General features: G+C 43.8%; 1 protein-coding gene across 2 annotated transcripts in view; it reads right to left on the reverse strand.

The window, feature by feature from the left end:
- Positions 1-9201: 9201 nt before the first annotated feature.
- crhr1 (corticotropin releasing hormone receptor 1) overlaps positions 9202-19498 on the reverse strand; it is a 36106-nt gene continuing 25809 nt past the window's right edge. Inside the window, exons 6-14 of one of the 2 annotated variants that reach the window (XM_080905505.1) lie at positions 19112-19218; positions 13307-13427; positions 13073-13226; positions 12924-12984; positions 12760-12832; positions 12246-12331; positions 11783-11921; positions 11392-11433; positions 9202-11291 (exon numbers count right to left, since the gene is read on the reverse strand). In XM_080905505.1, the coding sequence (XP_080761631.1) occupies positions 11151-11291; positions 11392-11433; positions 11783-11921; positions 12246-12331; positions 12760-12832; positions 12924-12984; positions 13073-13226; positions 13307-13427; positions 19112-19218 (924 nt within the window). In that variant the 3' untranslated portion in view covers positions 9202-11150. The remainder of the gene's footprint in view (positions 11292-11391; positions 11434-11782; positions 11922-12245; positions 12332-12759; positions 12833-12923; positions 12985-13072; positions 13227-13306; positions 13428-19111; positions 19219-19498) is intronic. The other variant, XM_080905506.1, reaches the window with a different exon arrangement.

Raw genomic sequence — 19498 nt, forward strand, 5'->3', positions numbered from 1 at the left:
ATCAAGGCTCCGCCAATTTCACCTGGACCCATGACACCATAGCCATGGTAAAGAAGGCCCAGCAGCTGCTGCTCTTTCTCCGTGTTGTGAAATTATTATATTATCTTATGGCACGTTATACCTCTAATTAAAGATTGTGAAATCATTATGTAGTTTTAGTTTGCATTATACTCCTGACTTAGAAGAAGGTGATAATTATTAGATTTATTAGACTGATTTGTATTACATTAGACTGCTAGCGAATGAATGACATTGTGTTATGATGCATTATACTGCTGATTTATAAGAAATGTTGTTTTCAGAGAAGCATGGCCATATTTGTCTGATTAGAAAGAACAGAACATACGGCACAGGAGGCCAAGGTCATAATGAAAGCACGAAAGAATGTGGATGTTTAGGTTTTATGACTTTGGAGGGCGGCTGAAGCTATAAGAATGTCAGAAACAGTCAGACACTTGGAGATCTGGCGGACACCTTCCTGTCCACTTCTCCTGTCTGGACGTTTTTTAATGCTCATAGTGTTGTATGGAATAAAGAGATTGTTGATTGAGCATTTATACACAGTGTTGTTCTTCCTTCAGCCCAAAGATCAAAGAATTGGGATATTTAACAGTGTGCTGAGGAGGAATAACTGAGGGGCCACGACTGAGAACAGGAAGTCTGCGCAGAGGATAATTAACACTGGCTGCCCTCTGACACTCCTGGAGGCCATCACCAGATCTTCCTGTCTCAGGTAAACTCCCACCACCTGTTTGACCTGCTGCCCTCTGGTCGGCACCTCAGGCCAATCAGGTCCCACACCTCCAGACTCAGCAACAGCTTCTTCCCCTGGGCCATTCAGACTGTTAGCAAACACTGTATCCCCACACCCCACCCACCAATCTGAGCCATGGTCTGAGTGACCCTCATCACTCAGACCACTCTTTATGTCTTTGCATTTCCTCCAAGCACTCTGCAACTTATCGATAATGTGTGCCTTTTGATTTGTATTTGTGCCTCTTGATTGGACATATGTCTCCTGTTTGTTATTTATCCCTGCTGCCTACTATTTATATTTTATTCTGGCACAGCTGGTGTGGAGCACCCACAATTTCATTGTACATGTACAATGACAATAGAGAGCTGTTCAAACTAGTTCATACATGTATTACTTCCAGGCTGGACGACTGTAATTCATTATTATCAGGAAGTTATCAGGAAGTCCTAAAAACTCCCTGAAAAGCCTTCAGTTAATCCAAAATGCTGCAGCAAGAGTCCTGACAGGGACTAGAAAGAGAGAGCAGATTTCTCCTGTTTTGGCTTCCTGTTAAATCCAGAATTCAAAATCCTGCTCCTCACATACAAGGTCTTAAATAATCAGGCCCCATCTTATCTTAATGACCTTGTAGTACCATATCACCCTATTAGAGCACTTCGCTCTCGCTCTGCAGGCCTACTGTTTGTTCCTAGAGTATTTAAAAGTAGAATGGGAGGCAGAGCCTTCAGTTTTCAAATTCAAATTCAAATTTTATTTGTCACGTACACAATCATACACAGTACGATATGCAGTGAAATGCTTGGACAACTGCTCGTGACCTAAAGAAAACAAAAAAGGAAAAGGCTATGAATAAGATAGGAACTAAATATGAAAAATTAAAAAAGGAACTAAATATGAAAAATTAAAAAGGGAAATAAATATGAAAAATTAAAAAGGGTAAATTTTACTAGGAAGGAATAAAATATAAATTAAGGTTAAAAAGGAAATAACTGTACAACACAAATTAGAATGAAGGGTAAATTTAACTGGGAAAGAATAAGATAAAATATATAAATTAAAGTTGAAAATAAAATAACTGTACAACAAAATACACAATACACAATATAGAACTATATAAGAATGTATGAAGAAATCTAAATATAAATAAATATATACACAATAACAGCAGCTGTACAAGTATTAACCGGAAATGAAGAATATAGTGACCAGTGTTGTGCAAAAAAACAATGTGTGCAAAAACAAAGTCCAGAAAGTCCAGTGTGTGTGTGTAAGAACTGTATGTGTGGGTCAGTACTGTGTGGTGGTGTGATTGAGAGACCGTATCGCCTGCGGGAAGAAGCTCCTCCTCAGTCTCTCTGTGTTGGTCTTCAGGGAGCGGAATCGCTTTCCTGACCTCAACAGAGAGAACAGTCTGTTGTTGGGATGGCTGAGGTCCTTCACGATCTTCCTGGCCTTGGTCCAGCACCGCCTGCTGTAGATTGAGTGCAGGTCAGGGAGCTCGGAGCGGATGGTGCGCTCAGCTGACCGCACAACCCTCTGTAGAGCTCGTCTGTCCTGCATGGTGCTGTTCCCGAACCAGGTTAAGGTGTTTCCCGTCAGGATGCTCTCTATGGTGCACGAGTAAAAGTTCCTGAGCACCTTGGAGGGCAGTTGGAAGTCTCTCAAGCGTCTGAGGTGGTAGAGACGCCGACGGGCCTTTTTCACCACGGTGTTGATGTGACAGGACCATGACAGGTCCTGCGTGATGTGAACTCCGAGGTATTTGAAGCTGTCCACTCTCTCCACTGGGCACTCGTTGATGACAGGGGTCTGGTAGTTCCTCTCCTGCTTAGTGCTGAAGTCCACTATCAGCTCCTTTGTCTTACTGACGTTTAGAAGGAGGTTGTTCCTCTGGCACCAGTTCTCCAGATTCCTAATCTCCTTCAGGTAGGCCGTCTCGTTGTTATCAGAGATCAGGCCCACCACGACGGTGTCGTCAGCAAACTTGATGATGGTGGTGGAGCTGGTAGTGGCCACACAGTCATATGTGTACAAAGAGTACAGCAGGGGGCTCAGAACACACCCCTGGGGGGCTCCAGTGCTGAGAGTGGTGGAGGCTGAGACATGTCCGCCCATCCTTACTGCCTGTGGTCTGCCAGTTAGGAAGTTGGAGATCCACTGACACATAGATGAGCTGAGTCCCAGATGCTCCAGCTTGGTGGTGAGTGTGGAGGGAATTATGGTGTTAAATGCAGAGCTGTAGTCTATGAAGAGCATTTTAACATAATTCCCCCTTCTAGTGTCCAAGTGAGTGAGTGATGTGTGGAGGAGATGAGAGATGGCATCGTCTGTGGAACGATTTGGACGGTAAGCGAACTGTAGTGGGTCCAGTGTGTCTGGTAGTGAAGAAATGATGAAGTCTCTGACCAGGCGTTCAAAGCACTTCATCACTACTGAGGTGAGGGCTACAGGGCGATAGTCGATGAGTCATTCAGGCCCCTCTTCTGTGGAACCAGCTTCCAGTTTGGATTCAGGAGACAGACACTATCTCTACTTTCAAGATTAGGCTTCAAACTTTCCTTTTTGCTAAAGCATATAGTTAGTGCTGGACCAGGTGACCCTGAATCCTCCCTTAGTTATGCTGCAATAGACGTAGGCTGCCGTGGATTCCCATGATGCATTGAGTTTTTCCTTTCCAGTCACCTTTCTCACTCACTATGTATTAATAGACCTCTCTGCATTGAATCATATCTGTTATTAACCTCTGTCTCTCTTCCACAGCATGTCTTTATCCTGTCTTCCTTCTCTCACCCCAACCAATCACAGCAGATGGCCCCGCCCCTCCCTGAGCCTGGTTCTGCTGGAGGTTTCTTCCTGTTAAAAGGGAGTTTTTCCTTCCCACTGTCGCCAAAGTGCTTGCTCATAGGGGGTCATATGATTGTTGGGTTTTTCTCTGTATGTATTATTGTATTGAATTCTATTCTATTCTAAAGTTTGCAGATGACACTGCAGTGATAGGATGCATCGCGCACAGGCAGCAGCACTTTTCATTATGTGTAATAACAGGATACTAAGGTCATTGGCTTATCTGGCTGAGATCCAGTTCACGTTTCTTCTTCTGCAGCTTTCTTGGCATCTCCTTATTTGGATATGACCCTTCCTATGGCGATGCTCCCATTACCATGACAACCATCTCTGGTCCTCCGGCCAGGCCTGTAGAGTTAAAGAAGAGCTGTGGAGTGCATTCCAGCAGCACCTGATTTACGCCCGAGGCCACATTCCTGTGTGGAGATGACGAGGAAACATGGTCTGTTTTATCAGAGTGAATCCAAAACTCTTCTACAATACAGTGTGTGTAGTAAAAGACAAATATGTGATTCTAATTGTGAGATATTAGTCTTAAAGATAAAAACAAATCCCAACAGTGTCTACATCAGTGAGGGCCTCAGTGGGACATTTAACCCCACAGAACTGGTTAGGAGGGCTCAGCAGTGGCTGTGATTCCTGAGGACGATGAGTTTCATATGTAGAAACTTCTACAGCTGCAGCAGCTGAGAGCATCCTGACCTTCTGCATCGTGATACGGCAACACCAATCCTATGGACTGCAAATGCCTGGAAAGTGGTGAAGGCTGCCAAAAAGATCGTTAGGAGTCCAGTGGCCTCTCTGCAGAACATCTACCAGCACAGGATAGTCCACAGGATAGCTGCCATGACCTGGATGACACACCTGTCAACGTCTAATCAGAACTCTAAATTTATTTAATGAAAGCGAAGAGATGAGCCAGGGCTTTACTTGAAGAATGCAACGCTCCCTAATGCTGATATCATATTGATTTTCAGTCACCTGACTGCATAGACGATCTACCACCTCAACCACAGTATGTGAGGCTTCTGTACCGTATGTGTGAGGCAGCACAGTGGCCCCTCAGGGGACCATGCTCTCCCTCCCCTTCATCATTGTTGTCAGTAACAGACTTACTAGTGCTTTAATCCAGCGGTCCCCAAAGCTTTTTGCTCCACAGACCGGTTTGATGTCAGACAATATTTTCACGGTGTGGCGGATAAATACAACAAATAAAACAATACGACAGAGACAAAAACTGAGGGATTTTGTAAATATAATAATAAATGCAAAATCACTCTGTAATTGTGTAACTTTATTAGCATCCTCCTGAAATGCATCAACAGCATTGAGAGTAACATCCTCCTCTCTGCCCCTTAATGCTCTCTGGTCGCTATGGTAACGTGTAAATATTTCTTTCAAAATAAGACGTATAACTACAACACAGGAAAAGACCCAGGAAAACCGAGCTAACAATAAAAACCCTGAAAACCATAAATTTCAACCAGAGTCTCAGCTCTCACGGACCAGTACTGGTCAGTGGCCCGGTGGTTGGGGACTACTGCTTTAATGGAATTATATTTTTAATTCATGCCCAGTTAGAGTGTCCTAAGCAGCCATCTGGCACCAAATGCACTTTGTTGTTGAGAAACGCCATAAATCTGTTAATCTCGCACATATCATTTTGTGAACACTGTAAAACGAGATGCAGATTGAAGCAGCAGAAATGAGTTTTCTCCAGAAGGTGGATGGGCTCTCCCTTAGGGTTAGGGTGAGGACTTCAGCCATTCAGGAGGGGAACTCCTCCACATCGAAAGGAGATGGCTAACGCTGTCGCCTCCGGGGTAAGGTGTTTCAGCCAGGCATGTCCTAGGGTGAGGAGGCCCGGGATATGCTGGAGAGATCAGATTGATCGGCTGGCCAGGGAATGTCTCTGTTTTCCTGGAGGATGAGGTGAAAGGGGCAGGGGCTTTCCTGCTGCTGCCCCCAAACCCGACTTCAGACAAGCAGAAGAAAATGGCTGCATGATTTTTGTTACTGTAGATTTGAAATTTTACTTAAATAAATGGTAAATGGCCTGTATTTATATTTATATTTATATATTTATATATATTCATGAACAAATGGAAAAGAGGCCGTTTATACAATGATTTCCACCTGCAATCCCTGGCCAGGTAAAAATACGTGACACACACAAGTTGACACACAAGCTACCACGGCGAGTGGACTATGGAACGCCAGGACTGCCATAATGAATTAATTAAATACACCATTAAATAATTAATTAAATGTGGCAATAATTAATTAAAATTGGAATTAATTAATTAAATAAATAGTTATGACACATGTAATTAAATTATTGACACATTTAATTAATTATTGACACATTTAATTAATTATTGACACATTTAATTAATCATTTAATGATATATTTATTTATTTCATTTTGGCAGTCCTGGCGCCTGGCTCTCATCATGAAATAATTTTATCTGTCAGCCTCACCCATCAAACTCAGGGGGCGGGGTTAACGCTGATCGAGTCAAAACCATTGCTTAGGCCTGGTGGCCATTGTTTCTAGCACACAACAACCGGCATGTGGAAGCTAACAGAACTGAGCTTTGAAAAACCCTGTTTGTGTGTCACCAAATACCGTTTTAATATTTTTTTAGCCGAGAATGTAGTGGTTTAATCTTCATGTGTCTGGTCGGTTTGTCAAGATACAGCCTCTTTGCAAAAGTGTTTCGATGATTTCGGAGATGTCTGCCCAGTCTCACGGCAAAGCGTGGGATAGACCCGCTCGCCTCGCAAGCAATCCCACCGACAAAGCGCAGGCCCCGGTACACAGCTGTAGTAACCCCCGCTGACTTCTTTTACTGAGGTTATATTTATCGGTGTTTTATTTCCTGATGTTCTTATGTGTCCTACGGGTTTCAGTCTGAATTATAACTAACATTAAAAACATGTTTAAGGAGGAGGGAGAGCAAATAAATCTGTTTAACATCTGATCTTTGGGTTTTTGTTCAGTAATCAGCGTGACCTGTGTATAAACACATAAAAGAGATAACGTTGGTGTTTCCGTCATGTAGTAACTGCTGGCTTTAACTGTACAAAGGTTGTTCGACACTATGAACCACATACAGACTTCATGATGTTCGGCTAATATTTTTATTGTGAATATTAATCATACTGACCTCGCTCTGTACACCACGCAGCGAGGTCAGCATATCCACGATATCCTCAGCTCCATGAGTTAACACAAAGTTTCCCACCTGACTATCTAACTGCCAACTATTCCAGAGACGTGAAAATATACAGCATAAAGAAAAGTGTAAGAGACTCAGCAACAGATTAGAATAACAGTTATACATTTAATAAATCACCAAATGAATCCAAGAAACGAGCAAACCTGAGTTTGTGTTCCCTCAGCTGCAGACTCGCTGCTGTTTAAATGTTTGAAAAGGAAGATTAGATATAAAAAACGTCAAACTCAGTCTGCCTTCACATTTGATATGAGGCCAGCACGTATAGTGGCTGTGTCCTGTTTTAAGATCATACATGTAAAATTGTTGTCTGACCTCCGTCGATCCAGCCGCTCAGAGTCCGTGGTTACCATGGTTACTGCATAATCAGCTATAATGTTAACAGCTGGCACTGAGGAAACCTCCCGGCAGCATGGGTGTTTATGTTTTTCATTGCAAAAGAACCGTCTGAATGGTTAACTGAAGTTAACTTGGATAAATTATAGTTAAGGAGTATCACAGATAACGCCTACGTGAGCTGTGCGACTGTTCACCACTACACTGAAATCAGCAGGCTATTACTGAAATACACGTGCTATATCATAAACTATGATATAAATAGGGAGGTCCTATTAACATGTTTAGTTTTAAAGGACACCTTCCTGCCTTTAGTCTCATTCATGAGCAGTATTCGTTTTCTTCTAACATCCAGAAGTCTGCACGATGTGTTTCATAGTTTGTAACAAGCCTTTGACAGGTAAACATAACATGACCGAAAAAGCAAAAAAAAAAAGAGAGAGAGAGAGAGTGTTGACATAAGAAGAGAAAATGCTCTCAATTATGGAGACAGGCAAATGGTTCATTTATGTTTGACGTGTGTTTATTCCTCCCTAAATATCGTCGGTGAAGTTCGCCATGCACGTCAGATTTTCCTGCGCATTTTTATACCTCTGCCAACAGAGAGAGAAAAAAATCACATTCTAACAGACAGCTGGTGCTTAGAATACAGATGAATAACTATTAAAAAACAGATGATATTTAGATGATAGTTCAGTCTAACACATGTGCCAGTGAACCATTAAACGTCTGTGAAACTATGCAGTTATGAAACGTAACTTTAACCTCAGCCAAACCGATTTGCTCAGTTGTAAATAAAACAGCGAAGTAAACGTGACCCGACAGACAGAACCTGAGTGAATGAAGTCCAGCGTTTAACCACTGAGAGCTAAAACTCAGCTGAGGTTTCAAAGCTGTGTGCCGGTGATTGGACATCAGCCGCTGATGAAGCTGTTCGCCTATAAAGTGCTCTGTAAGGAAACAAGCTCCAGCAGCTCTGCGCTCGGGGAAAATACTATATTTACTTATCTTGTGCAGAAAAATGCGCTGACATTGCTTTATATCGAGCACCGGCTGCCCAGTTAAACTGTGACTATCACCAGGTAACGTAGGCGTGTTTCTTGAATTAGCAGCAGGTGTTAAACAGCTGACAGGTGAGGAGGAGGATGCATGCAGGTAAACTGAGGGTCTGTTGAGCTGATCGCTGGTTTCGTGAGAAAAATGTCAGCTCGTTCTTTATGTTACAGAAGCACAGAGACACAAGACCAGGCGGAAAGAGACGATCGTTCGGTGAAAATGAGAATCTGCGAATGCAACATGTGGAACACGGAGAGTGGAATATGTAAACAAACCGGTTAACGTAACCCCCTCGGTGCACTCTGCATGCTAATTGTTAGCAGAGCTAGTGAAATCTCTGACAACATCTGAGCACTTTTGCAAACATGTTCTATGTTGACAACCTGACCAGACATACGGCGCGACATTCGCGGCTAAAACACTGTTAAAAGTGTAGCTGGTGACAGAAAAACGGGGTATTTTAAAACTACACCACCACCATTGCTGCCTGTGATTTGATCTGCATTCTGGGATACCTGGCTGCCCCAAGTCTACACAAGCAATCGATTATCTAGGATCGACCTGTTTTGACTTACTTTGCACGGCAACCAATCAAATGTTAGAGAAGCTGCATGGGCAGCGTTAACCCCGCCCCCTGAGTTTGATGGGTGAGGCTGACAGATAAAATTATTTCATGATGAGAGCCAGGCGTCAGGACTGCCAAAATGAAATAAATAAATATATCATTAAATAATTAATTAAATGTGTCAATAATTAATTAAATGTGTCAATAATTAATTAACATGTGAAATACATAAATAATTAATTAAATGTGTCAATAATTAATTAAATGTGTCAATAATTAATTAATTACATGTGTCATAACTATTTATTTAATTAATTCCAATTTTAATCAATTATTGACACATTTAATTAATTATTTAATGGTGTATTTAATTAATTCATTATGGCAGTCCTGGCGTTCCATAGTCCACTCGCCGTGGTGGCTTGTGTGTCAACTTGTGTGTGTCACGTATTTTTACCTGGCCAGGGATTGCAGGTGGAAATCATTGTATAAACGGCCTCTTTTCCATTTGTTCATGAAGGAAATAAACAGAGATCAGTTTGCTGATCTGTCCATGTTTCTGATTGGTCACATGATGTAAACTCCGCCCCTTTCACAGCAAGTTAAGCTTGGGTTAATTTATTAAACTGCATGCACAAACACACGTACACACACGTGTGCACACACACACACACTCCTGGATCTGCTGCTGTGTGTCTTCAGCAGTGTCTCTGTGGCGGAGCACTCACACCAAACATCAAGCAGACGTTCTTGTGGCTATAAAGACTCCATCTGATGCAAAATAAAACCTGCTGATAATCCAGCTTTACTTTCCTGCCACTGGTGGAAATGGTACAAATCCTTAATCCACTTGCCCGAAGATTTAATCTGAATAAATGTTCACCAGAGGAAGTAGAGCAGGAAGCTGACGTCCAGGCAGTAAAGAGTGAGTACTGGGTCAGGGTTATCAGACAGTCTAAGTTAGGGTTAGGTTTCTCACCACACACCTCTGAATCTGTGATGATCAGTGTGCGTGTGTGTGAAGAGCAGAAAGCTGGTGATCAGTAATACATACAGTAATAGCTGATAAATAAAACACTGATCAATAAACCACTAAACCGATTATAAAATGCAGTCTGGCTGCTCAGTAGGGATGGGTATCGAAACCCGGTTCTTGTTGAGAACCGGTTCCCCCTGTTTCAGTTCCTTGGAATCGTTTGCCATTTTTGCAAACGATTCCCTTATTGATTCCAGTTGCCCCGAATGACGTCACCACGTTGCGGAGCGTCATTTACCTGGCAGGAAACACGGCAGCTTAAACGCTCAAAAGTTTGATTATACTTTACGAGAACAGATGACAACAGGGCAACTTGCAATATTTGCAAAGTAGATATTTCATTTAAGGGAGGAAACACTACGAATATGCAAAAGCATTTGCTCACAAAACACACGATGACCTTAAATGAATGTCGTGTTTTTAATTCCGCTCCGGACTCGTGAATCTCAACCCAGCAGCAGCGGTAACGTTTGCACGTCCTCTCCCGTTAATGCGGCAGGTAAATAATCAACTAACAGTGCATATTATGTTAGCGTGATCTGCCTTATTACAAAACCTGCCATTACTGTGCATTTAGTGACCATGATGAGAGAGGCACACAGAGTCTGGCTCAGATGCTGGCAGTTCTCGCTGCAGTCTACCGGTAGCGTCTCCTTTCAGGCCAGGATAGACGAATGTCACCGAGCAGAGACTCAGTTTGTGGTCAAAGGCTTGAAAGGCCCATTTGCCACAGCAGATGATTTTCAGTAAGTGAATGTGTTTAATTGTAGGCAGGGACATTACTGGATATTCTTGTGTAATTGCTACAGAATAATTTATGTTATACTTTGTTATTGCTACAGAAGAATATTTATTTTATTATTTTACATTTACAATTTTTTTCCTGGGGACCCTGTGACACCCCATTGAAGAGCCGTAGGCTGGATCTAAGATCTCACTGTTGGGTTTGTAAGGCCATGTTACTCCTAAATTTCTATCTTGTTCAAAGAGAAGATATAAAACAAAGTTCTAAGCTAGTTGACCTTAGTGTTCTCCTTTTTTAAAAAGAATCGATAAAGAATCGAATCGTTAAACAGAATCGAAAATGGAATCGGAATCGTGAAAATCTTATCAATACCCATCCCTACTGCTCAGTGCAACATATGAAGCAGCTGATTGGTTGAGTCCAGAGACAGAGAGTCTAGTGAGGGTGAAGAGAGGCGGGGCCACACAGAGCCCCCCCCCCCCCTCTAACTGTCTGGTCCTCATGCATCATAAGAGCTCAGATTGGCCAACGAGAATCACATCTCAGACCGCCATTGGGTGAGTTCAGGTCTGTCAGAGGTTTGAGGACTGTTTGATGCTGTGGAAGGACACTCTGCTCGGTGAGGTGGGCAGTGACGTGGCACGTATGACACGGCTCCGGATGGAGTGACGGTCCTGCCAACGAATCCAACGCTTCCTGACCGCGGAGCGCACCTAGATATGTAAACGGGTAAACAGAGACATCAGAACGGTCATGTAAATACGATTCATACATGATGTGAAACCAAGAGGAATCCTGATTAACATGACAAACCTCGCTATTCAGGAAGCAGTAAAACACAGAGACGAAAAAGCCCTGCAGGGACACAGAGAGTCGACAAGTTAGCCAACAGCGACTGATGGGCGGAGGAGCTACAAGAGTCCAGCCTAGAAGTGACATCATCAAAGGATGTGTCCATCAACGTTCTGGCTAATAGCTAAGCTAAAGGTTTATGATTCTTTTTAGATCAGTCTGTGTAAACTGAGCTAAGAAAGCTCGGCCAATTTAGTCTTGGACTGAGACCAGCATAGTAAACTGGATTTAGTAAGCTGAACCTGGTCTGACAGCAACAGCTCATGTATTAGTGCTCAGTGACCACACCGAGGCTCTCTGATAATCGATTAAACTGTGTTAGGCTCCCTCTGGTGTGGGTGGCAGTCTGAACCTGGAAGGACTCAAGGATGGAGTTGAAGTAGATGAAGACGATCCGAGCGACCTCGTCCTCTCCTCCGGGGTTCACAAAGAAAAGCATGTAGGTGATTCCTAACAGAGGCAGCAGCACCAGCGTCGCCTTCACCGCCTTCCTGCAGCACCAGAGAAGCACATTAACCCACACAGGCATTCTTTACCTTCAGCAAACAGGCTCATGCAGCAAGAGGGGAAAATAAGCTGGTTTATGTGAGGAGCTGCATAAACATCAGTGAAGACAGACCGTAAAGACACGGCCAGTGTGAGTGTTTGATGACCTCCAAAGAGACATGCAAAGGTGAGGCGACAGCTAACTATCACCTGTACATCACACCTGCTCTCATCTGTCTGTAAGACCAAACCAATGACTTATTTCTGATCAATCAATCACAAACCCAGCTCAGCTGTCACGCTCTTCCTATTTACAGGTGTGTTTCTACCTGTATTGAATGGTTTCTGAGGTTGTTGATGCCCTGAGTTTGGTCATCAGGATCCGGACGATGTTGAACAGGAAGACGAAGTTAATCTGAGGAGAAGAAGACTTCCAGGTTTATACACAGCTGGACTATGAGCCAAGTTACCTGTGCAGGTGTTTCTCACACACATGTGACTTCACAGTGTGTGTACATCTCTGAGTCTGATCAGGTTAGCAGGTTTCAGAGACCACATCACATGACAGCTTGTCAGCTGACGTGTCTTCTCACGTTAAACCAGACCATCTCACTCCTCTTCCTCTCTCGATAAATCATCCTCTCAGCTGTCTGTAACAAATCTGATATTTATAGACTTTATGGGATTTTACTGGTTTCTACTGTCTGATGGAGGCTTCGGCACCACTTGCTGGTCAAAGGAATCTCCAAAACATCAGCATCAGTCTCTGACAGAATTTAAGATGGACTGGCTGTGTTTAAGGAGGACTGTAGTGTTTTTAAGGTGGACTGGCTGTGCTCCTACCAGCAGGACCAGGATCATGGGGCCTTGGTAAATGTAGTCTGTATAAACTCCCGCCCTCTTTCCAAACCAGCACCTGTCAATCAAAACACAGTCACATGACTCCTCACGTTCAATATTGCAACACATTATATTTAGCAGAAGTCTTATCTGGTCACATGACCTACTTCTCATTGTCGTAGTACAGCTTCCCAAAAGCCCACGCCACGATGATGGGGAATGGAATACCTGCAGACAGACAGAGAGGGAGACGGGTGAGCAGAGAGAGGGACAGGAGGACAGGTAGACAGACAGAAAGGGGGACAGATGGACTGACCCCACCCGATGCAGATGAACATCCACTTCCTGAGTTTATCGGTTGAGTAGGTGAGAACGACGGCAGTGTGGAGGTAACAGCCTTCACCAAACATCCAGAAGAAGTTGGTCACATGGAAGTAGTTATAACCTGCCGTCACCAGCCTGCACCACACCTGCAGAGGCCAGAGTCAGCGTCACGGTCAGCATCAGTGTGTTTGTCAGTATGTGTCTGTGCGTGTGAGTGCGTGAGCACCTGGTTTCTCTCGGTAACAGCGGGATTCATTGTTAGCTGGACGATGAACCAGGTGGCGTTCCTCAGGATGAAGGCGGAGATCAGGTTCCAGTGGATGATGTTCCTCAAACAGCGAATGCTCCTGAAACACACAGACTTGAACTGATTGCCTCCTCCTTAAACACCTCCACACTATACAGTCAGGTGAGCTTTTCAGGACTGAACTTTCCGCAGCTTGTTCCTGCTGCGCTCAGTCGTTTAAACTGGATTTCATCATGTTCGCCTTTTTGGTCACCTTTGTGTTTGTGCATTTGTCCTGTTTGTGAGCAGCTAATCTCACAACATCAGACTTTTTCAGAGCAGCATCAGGAAACACCTTTCAGATCATTGCTGCCACCTTCTGGTGGTTTTAGTACATTACATTTTAACAGGCTTCAATTTGTTTTATTTAAACATTATGACAGAATATTTAACAGCAATCACCATCCCTGCATCACCCTCTCATGTTTTAATTGGAGAGCTTTCAGTTTGTTTTAAAGCTTGTTTTCATTCGCATCATTTTGATAAATAAAGAACTATCAGCCAATAAGCACTTGCGAGTCCAAGTCAGCCTGCTTTCTCATTACTCTCAGGACTAATTTAGAGTCAAGTGTTAAATTAGCATTTCGTTCATCAGAAATCGTGACCGGCTTCAAAGAGGAGAGGAGCTGTGTGAAGGAGGTCATCATTGGGCTGAAGAAACGAGCATATCAGCGAGAATGCTGAGCAGTTTGTCAAGGACAACATTCAGTCAAGTGAGGAAGACTCTCCTGGAGGAAGATGCCGTGTTTCCCAGCTGTTCACCAAGTTAAGAATCACAGAGAAAATCCAGAAGCTTCAAAGCATCAATCAGGCTCAGGAACAGAAAAATCAGACTTGACAAAGTAGACCAGGCAGCAAGCTCTGGAACGGTGGACCCATGAAAACAAAACCAACCTGTGTGATGCAGAAGAGAAGACGAAGAAGGGTCTGAAGCACCAACGTGAAGTGTAGACATAGTGGAGGAAGGGCGATGGCCGAGAACAGCAAGCTTCGGCTCATTGTTCAGGTTCGCCACAGGGGGTTCAAACTGAAGTCTGAAAGACCATCAGGTAAACTGAGCTTGCCAATCAGAGGCTGAGAAGGAAAACGGCTGAAATGGTTCAGTTTAATAGGTCAGGCTGAAGATCAGGGTCTGAACATCAATCACATCCTGAGGGTGTCATTTCTAACGTTGAAAAACTCTCCCGTCTGCGAGGACCTGAATCATGTCAAAGCTACATGACGCTGGGAGCATACACGACGGTGCAGGTGTGCTGCACACCAAACACAGGTGGAGGAAACTAGTTATTTACAACTGTCTTATAATGTGCCTCTATCTTCCAGCCTGGCTTTTGCAGAGCTCTGTGGCAGGGCTGTGGTATCTGGCTCCGATGCAGTGGAGGGGCAGTGCCAGGGTGGCTGGCAGGACAGCTGCTGCCACTCAGTAATCAGACTATTTCAGTGATGCTGGGGCTCGAGAGAGGAGCTGAGTGTGGAGTGGAGAAGCAGCTGAAAAGCCAACTTCCCAACCTAAGGAAAAAGAAAGGACGTGTTGTGCAAACAAAACATGACAAAACTGTCACCTGAGGCTGCGTGGGGTCCATTCATTTCACAAGCTCATTCTACTGAAACTGCTCGATAGACCCTGGACTATCAAGAGTGGCCAACTAGTACATGGAAGAAGTGGAAAAGAGGGCTTTGCTATCCTACTCTGGAACAAGTCATTGGTTCAGGTATATGGATGACACCTGGGTGAAAATCAAATCTCAGGACGTTTCACATTTCACGGATCACATTCACTCAGTGGACCGACACATCAAAGTGGCAGGTTAGCCTTCTTAGACTGTGAGATCTCCATCAGTAATGGGGGACATCTAAAAGCTGATGTGTACCGTAAACCGACACATACAGATCAGTATTTAAGGTTTGACTCTCATCATAATATAAGAAGAACTTTCTTTATCCCGAGGGAAATTTTTATGTCATACACATGCTCAATGCAGCAAGAGAGACAGAGGAACGGAGGAATAAGATATACAATATATACAATACTAGTATACAGTAATATACTGTAGGGTAGTGCAAATATAATATTAAATAACTCTAATGAAGTAACAATATAACTATATCCTGAAAAATAAACAGCTTAGCTATCAGTGCAGGTGATTCTAAAAGTGGCATAGTATTGTGCCAATGAATAAAAGAGAGTAGTAGCATATGACGGGGAGATGAAACGAACGTGATGAAAAACTGTTGGGTGATATTGCGCGGTCTGAATGGGAACAGAATCACTTTGTTATTAATAATCATCTACTGGAGCACAAACTGGGTGTCACCAGGACGCTACAATGCAGAGTAGGGTTGGGCGATAGGATGACTATATCAACTATCGTCAAAAGGCTGAGCCCATCAGCGATTCATTTGTTTATTTGCCCATGAGTACGTTTGCTAAGAATGATGGCGATAATAGATCCAGTCAACAGAAAAAACAATGATAGCGCTGTTGTAACAGCCCCCTCCTCAGAGAGCGCCCAAACGCTTGTTGACAGAGCTGCAGAAGCTGCTGATACTCAGCCGGATGGTGAACACGTACATGCTCATGCCAGTTAGCCGCCTTTGAGAACTTTGCTCGCACTATACGTCTGCACAAGTGGCACACTGCTTTGGTTACATCCTTAGGTTTACCTCTTTCATCCAAAATAAGCGACTTTAGTGGAGATATCATCTGAATTTCATGAGCGGGACCACTCCTCCTTCACGCCCCCTCTGGCCTCAGCCTATAAAAGCCTCCCTTCTCCAATGTGAAGAGAAGAAACGCTGATCTCATTTTCATGCCCCACCCTGCCCCCCCTTTTTTTCTCTCTTCTCCTGTCCTCTCCTCTCTTCCTTGCCTCCCTTTATTTCTCGTTAGTACAGGGGGTTCAGCCCGGCCCGAGAGCCATCGCCAGTCCCCCTTCAAGGCCTTCCCCAAACCGCAGCACTAATCACACTTCCTCATCCCTCATTGCTCATCGTTACCAAGGGAGTGGTTAGTGAATGTGAATATTCTTTTAGTGCTGTCAGCGTTAACGCGCCGTCATTATGACAAAGACGATTAACAACTAACCTATCAGGACCGGACTGAGCTACAATCCCTGAAATGTTTCTGCCAACGTATTCCAGGCAGTTTGTCCAAAGTTTGTTCATTCTGCGCTTCAGATGGGTTGAGAGCGTTACAAATTTTAATCGCGTTAGTCGTGATGACCGCATTAACGCTGACAGCCCTAATTTCTTGGGGGAAATTAGTTCGTCCATGTTTGAACTTGTGTTGTAAACATGTATGATTACATTGCTCCGCCCATCAAAAAGTCACCACAGGGATGGGGCAGGGATAGCTCAGTAGGTAGAGTGGTGGCCCCATGATCGGAAGGTCGGGGGTTCGACTCCACTGAATGGCTACCCTGAGGTACCCCTGAGCAAGGTACCGTCCCTACACACTGCTCCCCGGGCGCTGCATTAGTGGCTGCCCACTGCTTCACTGGGTGAATGGGTTAAATGCAGAGGAACTATTTCCCTATGGGGACTAAAACATACACATTATTATTACATTACATCGACAATTATTGGACTGACGATTGCCGGTTTACATATCGCCTAACGCAGAGCGAACACCATCCCCACAGACACAGCGGCCAGGGAAGCAGAAGGACAGCACATCAAGAAGGCCCTGAGTAAATGTGGTTATCCCAGCTGGATTTTTGTCAAAGCTGGGAAGGCTCCTAAAGAAAGCTCCAGGAGAGAAGGACAACCGCTGCCTAATCGAAAACCTGTAGTGATCCCGTACGTGTCAGGAGTATCGGAGCAGCTGAGACACATTTTCTCTAAACACTGGGTCTCTGTGGCTTTTAAACCCCAAAACACGCTGCGCCAAAACATTAGACCACCCAAAGGATCGGGTCCCCCGACACAGAGTAACATAGTGTACGCTGTTAAGTGCAGGAGGGATTGCCAGGATTTATACATCTTCGTTCGCACAGATTAATTCTGATCTTGTTTTACTTAGTAATTAATTACTGGATCACAGCTTCAGAGGTCTGTATTACAGATATAGATATATAGATACAGATAAGCTGGGTTTTGGCTTATCCAGATAACTTCAGGGTTAACCTGGGCTTTCTGTAGGTAGTTTATTACTTACTGGGAAAAACTGCCATGGTAACATGTGCTGTGACTCCAACCTTCTCTAGACCTGCTTAGGTTCCAGATTACAGATCAATTGGTATGACATCGCCACCTATAGACCAATCAGATCGCCAGAAAATAGCATCATCATTCCTGGAAAACCCCTCATTACAGTGCACTGTCTTTGTGCTTCCCTGATGATCAGTAAATAATAAACATATTGATTTTTATTCTATAGGTTTTTGTCTGTTGTCAGCAAACAAATTTACAACAGTTTTTTTCTCTCTAATATCCTATCCTTAAACAGGACCAGCGCACTGTACCTGCTGACCTGAGGTCTGAATTCAGTCATCACATCTAGCTTCAAACCTTGAACAGCAGCAATAAAAACTCAAAGTGTCCAGAGCAGGTAATGTTCTCAGTTTCCATATTTTTCAGACTATAAGGTGCAGTATCAATGAACGGATCTATTTTCATACATAAGGTGCATTAAGCGAAACAAAAAGTGACTGATAGCCTTAAGTCTGAAATCTACTTCATAAGCATGTAGCATCCTAACAGCTAGGTGTTCCAGGTGTGCCAGGTCCTTATACACACACCATAATATTACGTTGAAGCACAGTACGTATCACTCCACGAGGCTCCTGACTATGGTAGCCGTGATGCTCCGACAATCCATCAAGCGGTGCGGCTTTGTAGCTTACCAAAGTCATATTAAAACATTTCTTGACAGATTTTTGAGCGCCGTGTACCACATAAAATTGGTTTGAGGTCAGTAAGCACAACCAGAATTCATACTTAAGACGCACTGTCGATTTATGGTCGATAATGGTGTTGTCACAGGATGTGCATGTGGTGTTCTGCTTCATTCAGACATGATGCTGAGTCTCGCCACTCTGCTGGAAACATGGAACACACACCTGAACACCTGATCGGCCAATCATATTCATTCACTCTGATCTGATTTCCACGCCTCCTTCATCGGGCTGTGGGACAGGAAGCTACAATGTTTCAGTGGTTCCAGCCATCACCTTGGAAACAAACAGCAGCACTGAGCGTGCTCAGTAATAAACTATCACCTGGAATTCAAATGTTTGCGTGCATTAAATTGATTAAGAATTTTCTGTGGCACGTATCTCACCCTTTTTACTACAATGTTGCATTTTATTTGCATACTTCGCTGTTCTTTAGAGATTTTTTTTATCACCATGTTGTAACATCAGGTTGCGCTCACAGGGATTATTTTCTGTGGAAGAAGAGTCATGTGACCCACGAAATGCCCCTTTGTGATTGGTCAGATGCCCTCCATGTGAATGTGCAGGATTAGTGAGTTGATAACTAGCTTTGTGTGAGCGCCATTGTAAAGGTGAGTCCAGATGATGGAAGGATATCATGGGTTTGTTTAATCTTCTTCATGGTACAGTCACCTGCATTACCCTCACCGTCCACAAGGGGGCTGGACCTGTGCTCCTTTCTTTGTGAGGATGCGCATAACTGATCCTTTAACCTGAACCAGGAACTGAAGCTTAACCCTTCAGCTGTCCTCACAGCAAGCGTGCGACATGTCTTCAGACAGGTGTACACACAGACAAACAGGTGCATTACCTGAGCCTCATGAAAAGCGTGAAGGCAAGCAGCAGCGCTCCCAGAGAGATGCAGTGGCCCAAATAGTTGATGATGACAGCCACCTGATAGTGAACTTTACTCTTCCTCTGAAACAGGAAGTAGAGCGAGAAAGGACAACCTGTCAGATCTGACCCATGACTCCAGAAACAACCAAGCAGTTCAACAGTTTCATGTTTTCATCTTTATTATAAAATTCTGAGCTCAGTCTCCCCCCATCATGAAAATGTCTGAAAGAGTAAAACTAGAACAGGTTCAAAGGTCATGGAGAAAAGGCCCCGCCCACTGAGCTCACATTTTTCCTGCTCCTCTAGATGAAGGTACAAAGCTGAAGGTTTATCTTAATCAGTGAAACAAAGGAGGAAAGAG

The sequence above is a fragment of the Rhamphochromis sp. 'chilingali' genome (genome assembly GCF_963969265.1).
Source record: "Rhamphochromis sp. 'chilingali' genome assembly, chromosome: 15".
NCBI lineage: Eukaryota > Metazoa > Chordata > Actinopteri > Cichliformes > Cichlidae > Rhamphochromis > Rhamphochromis sp. 'chilingali'.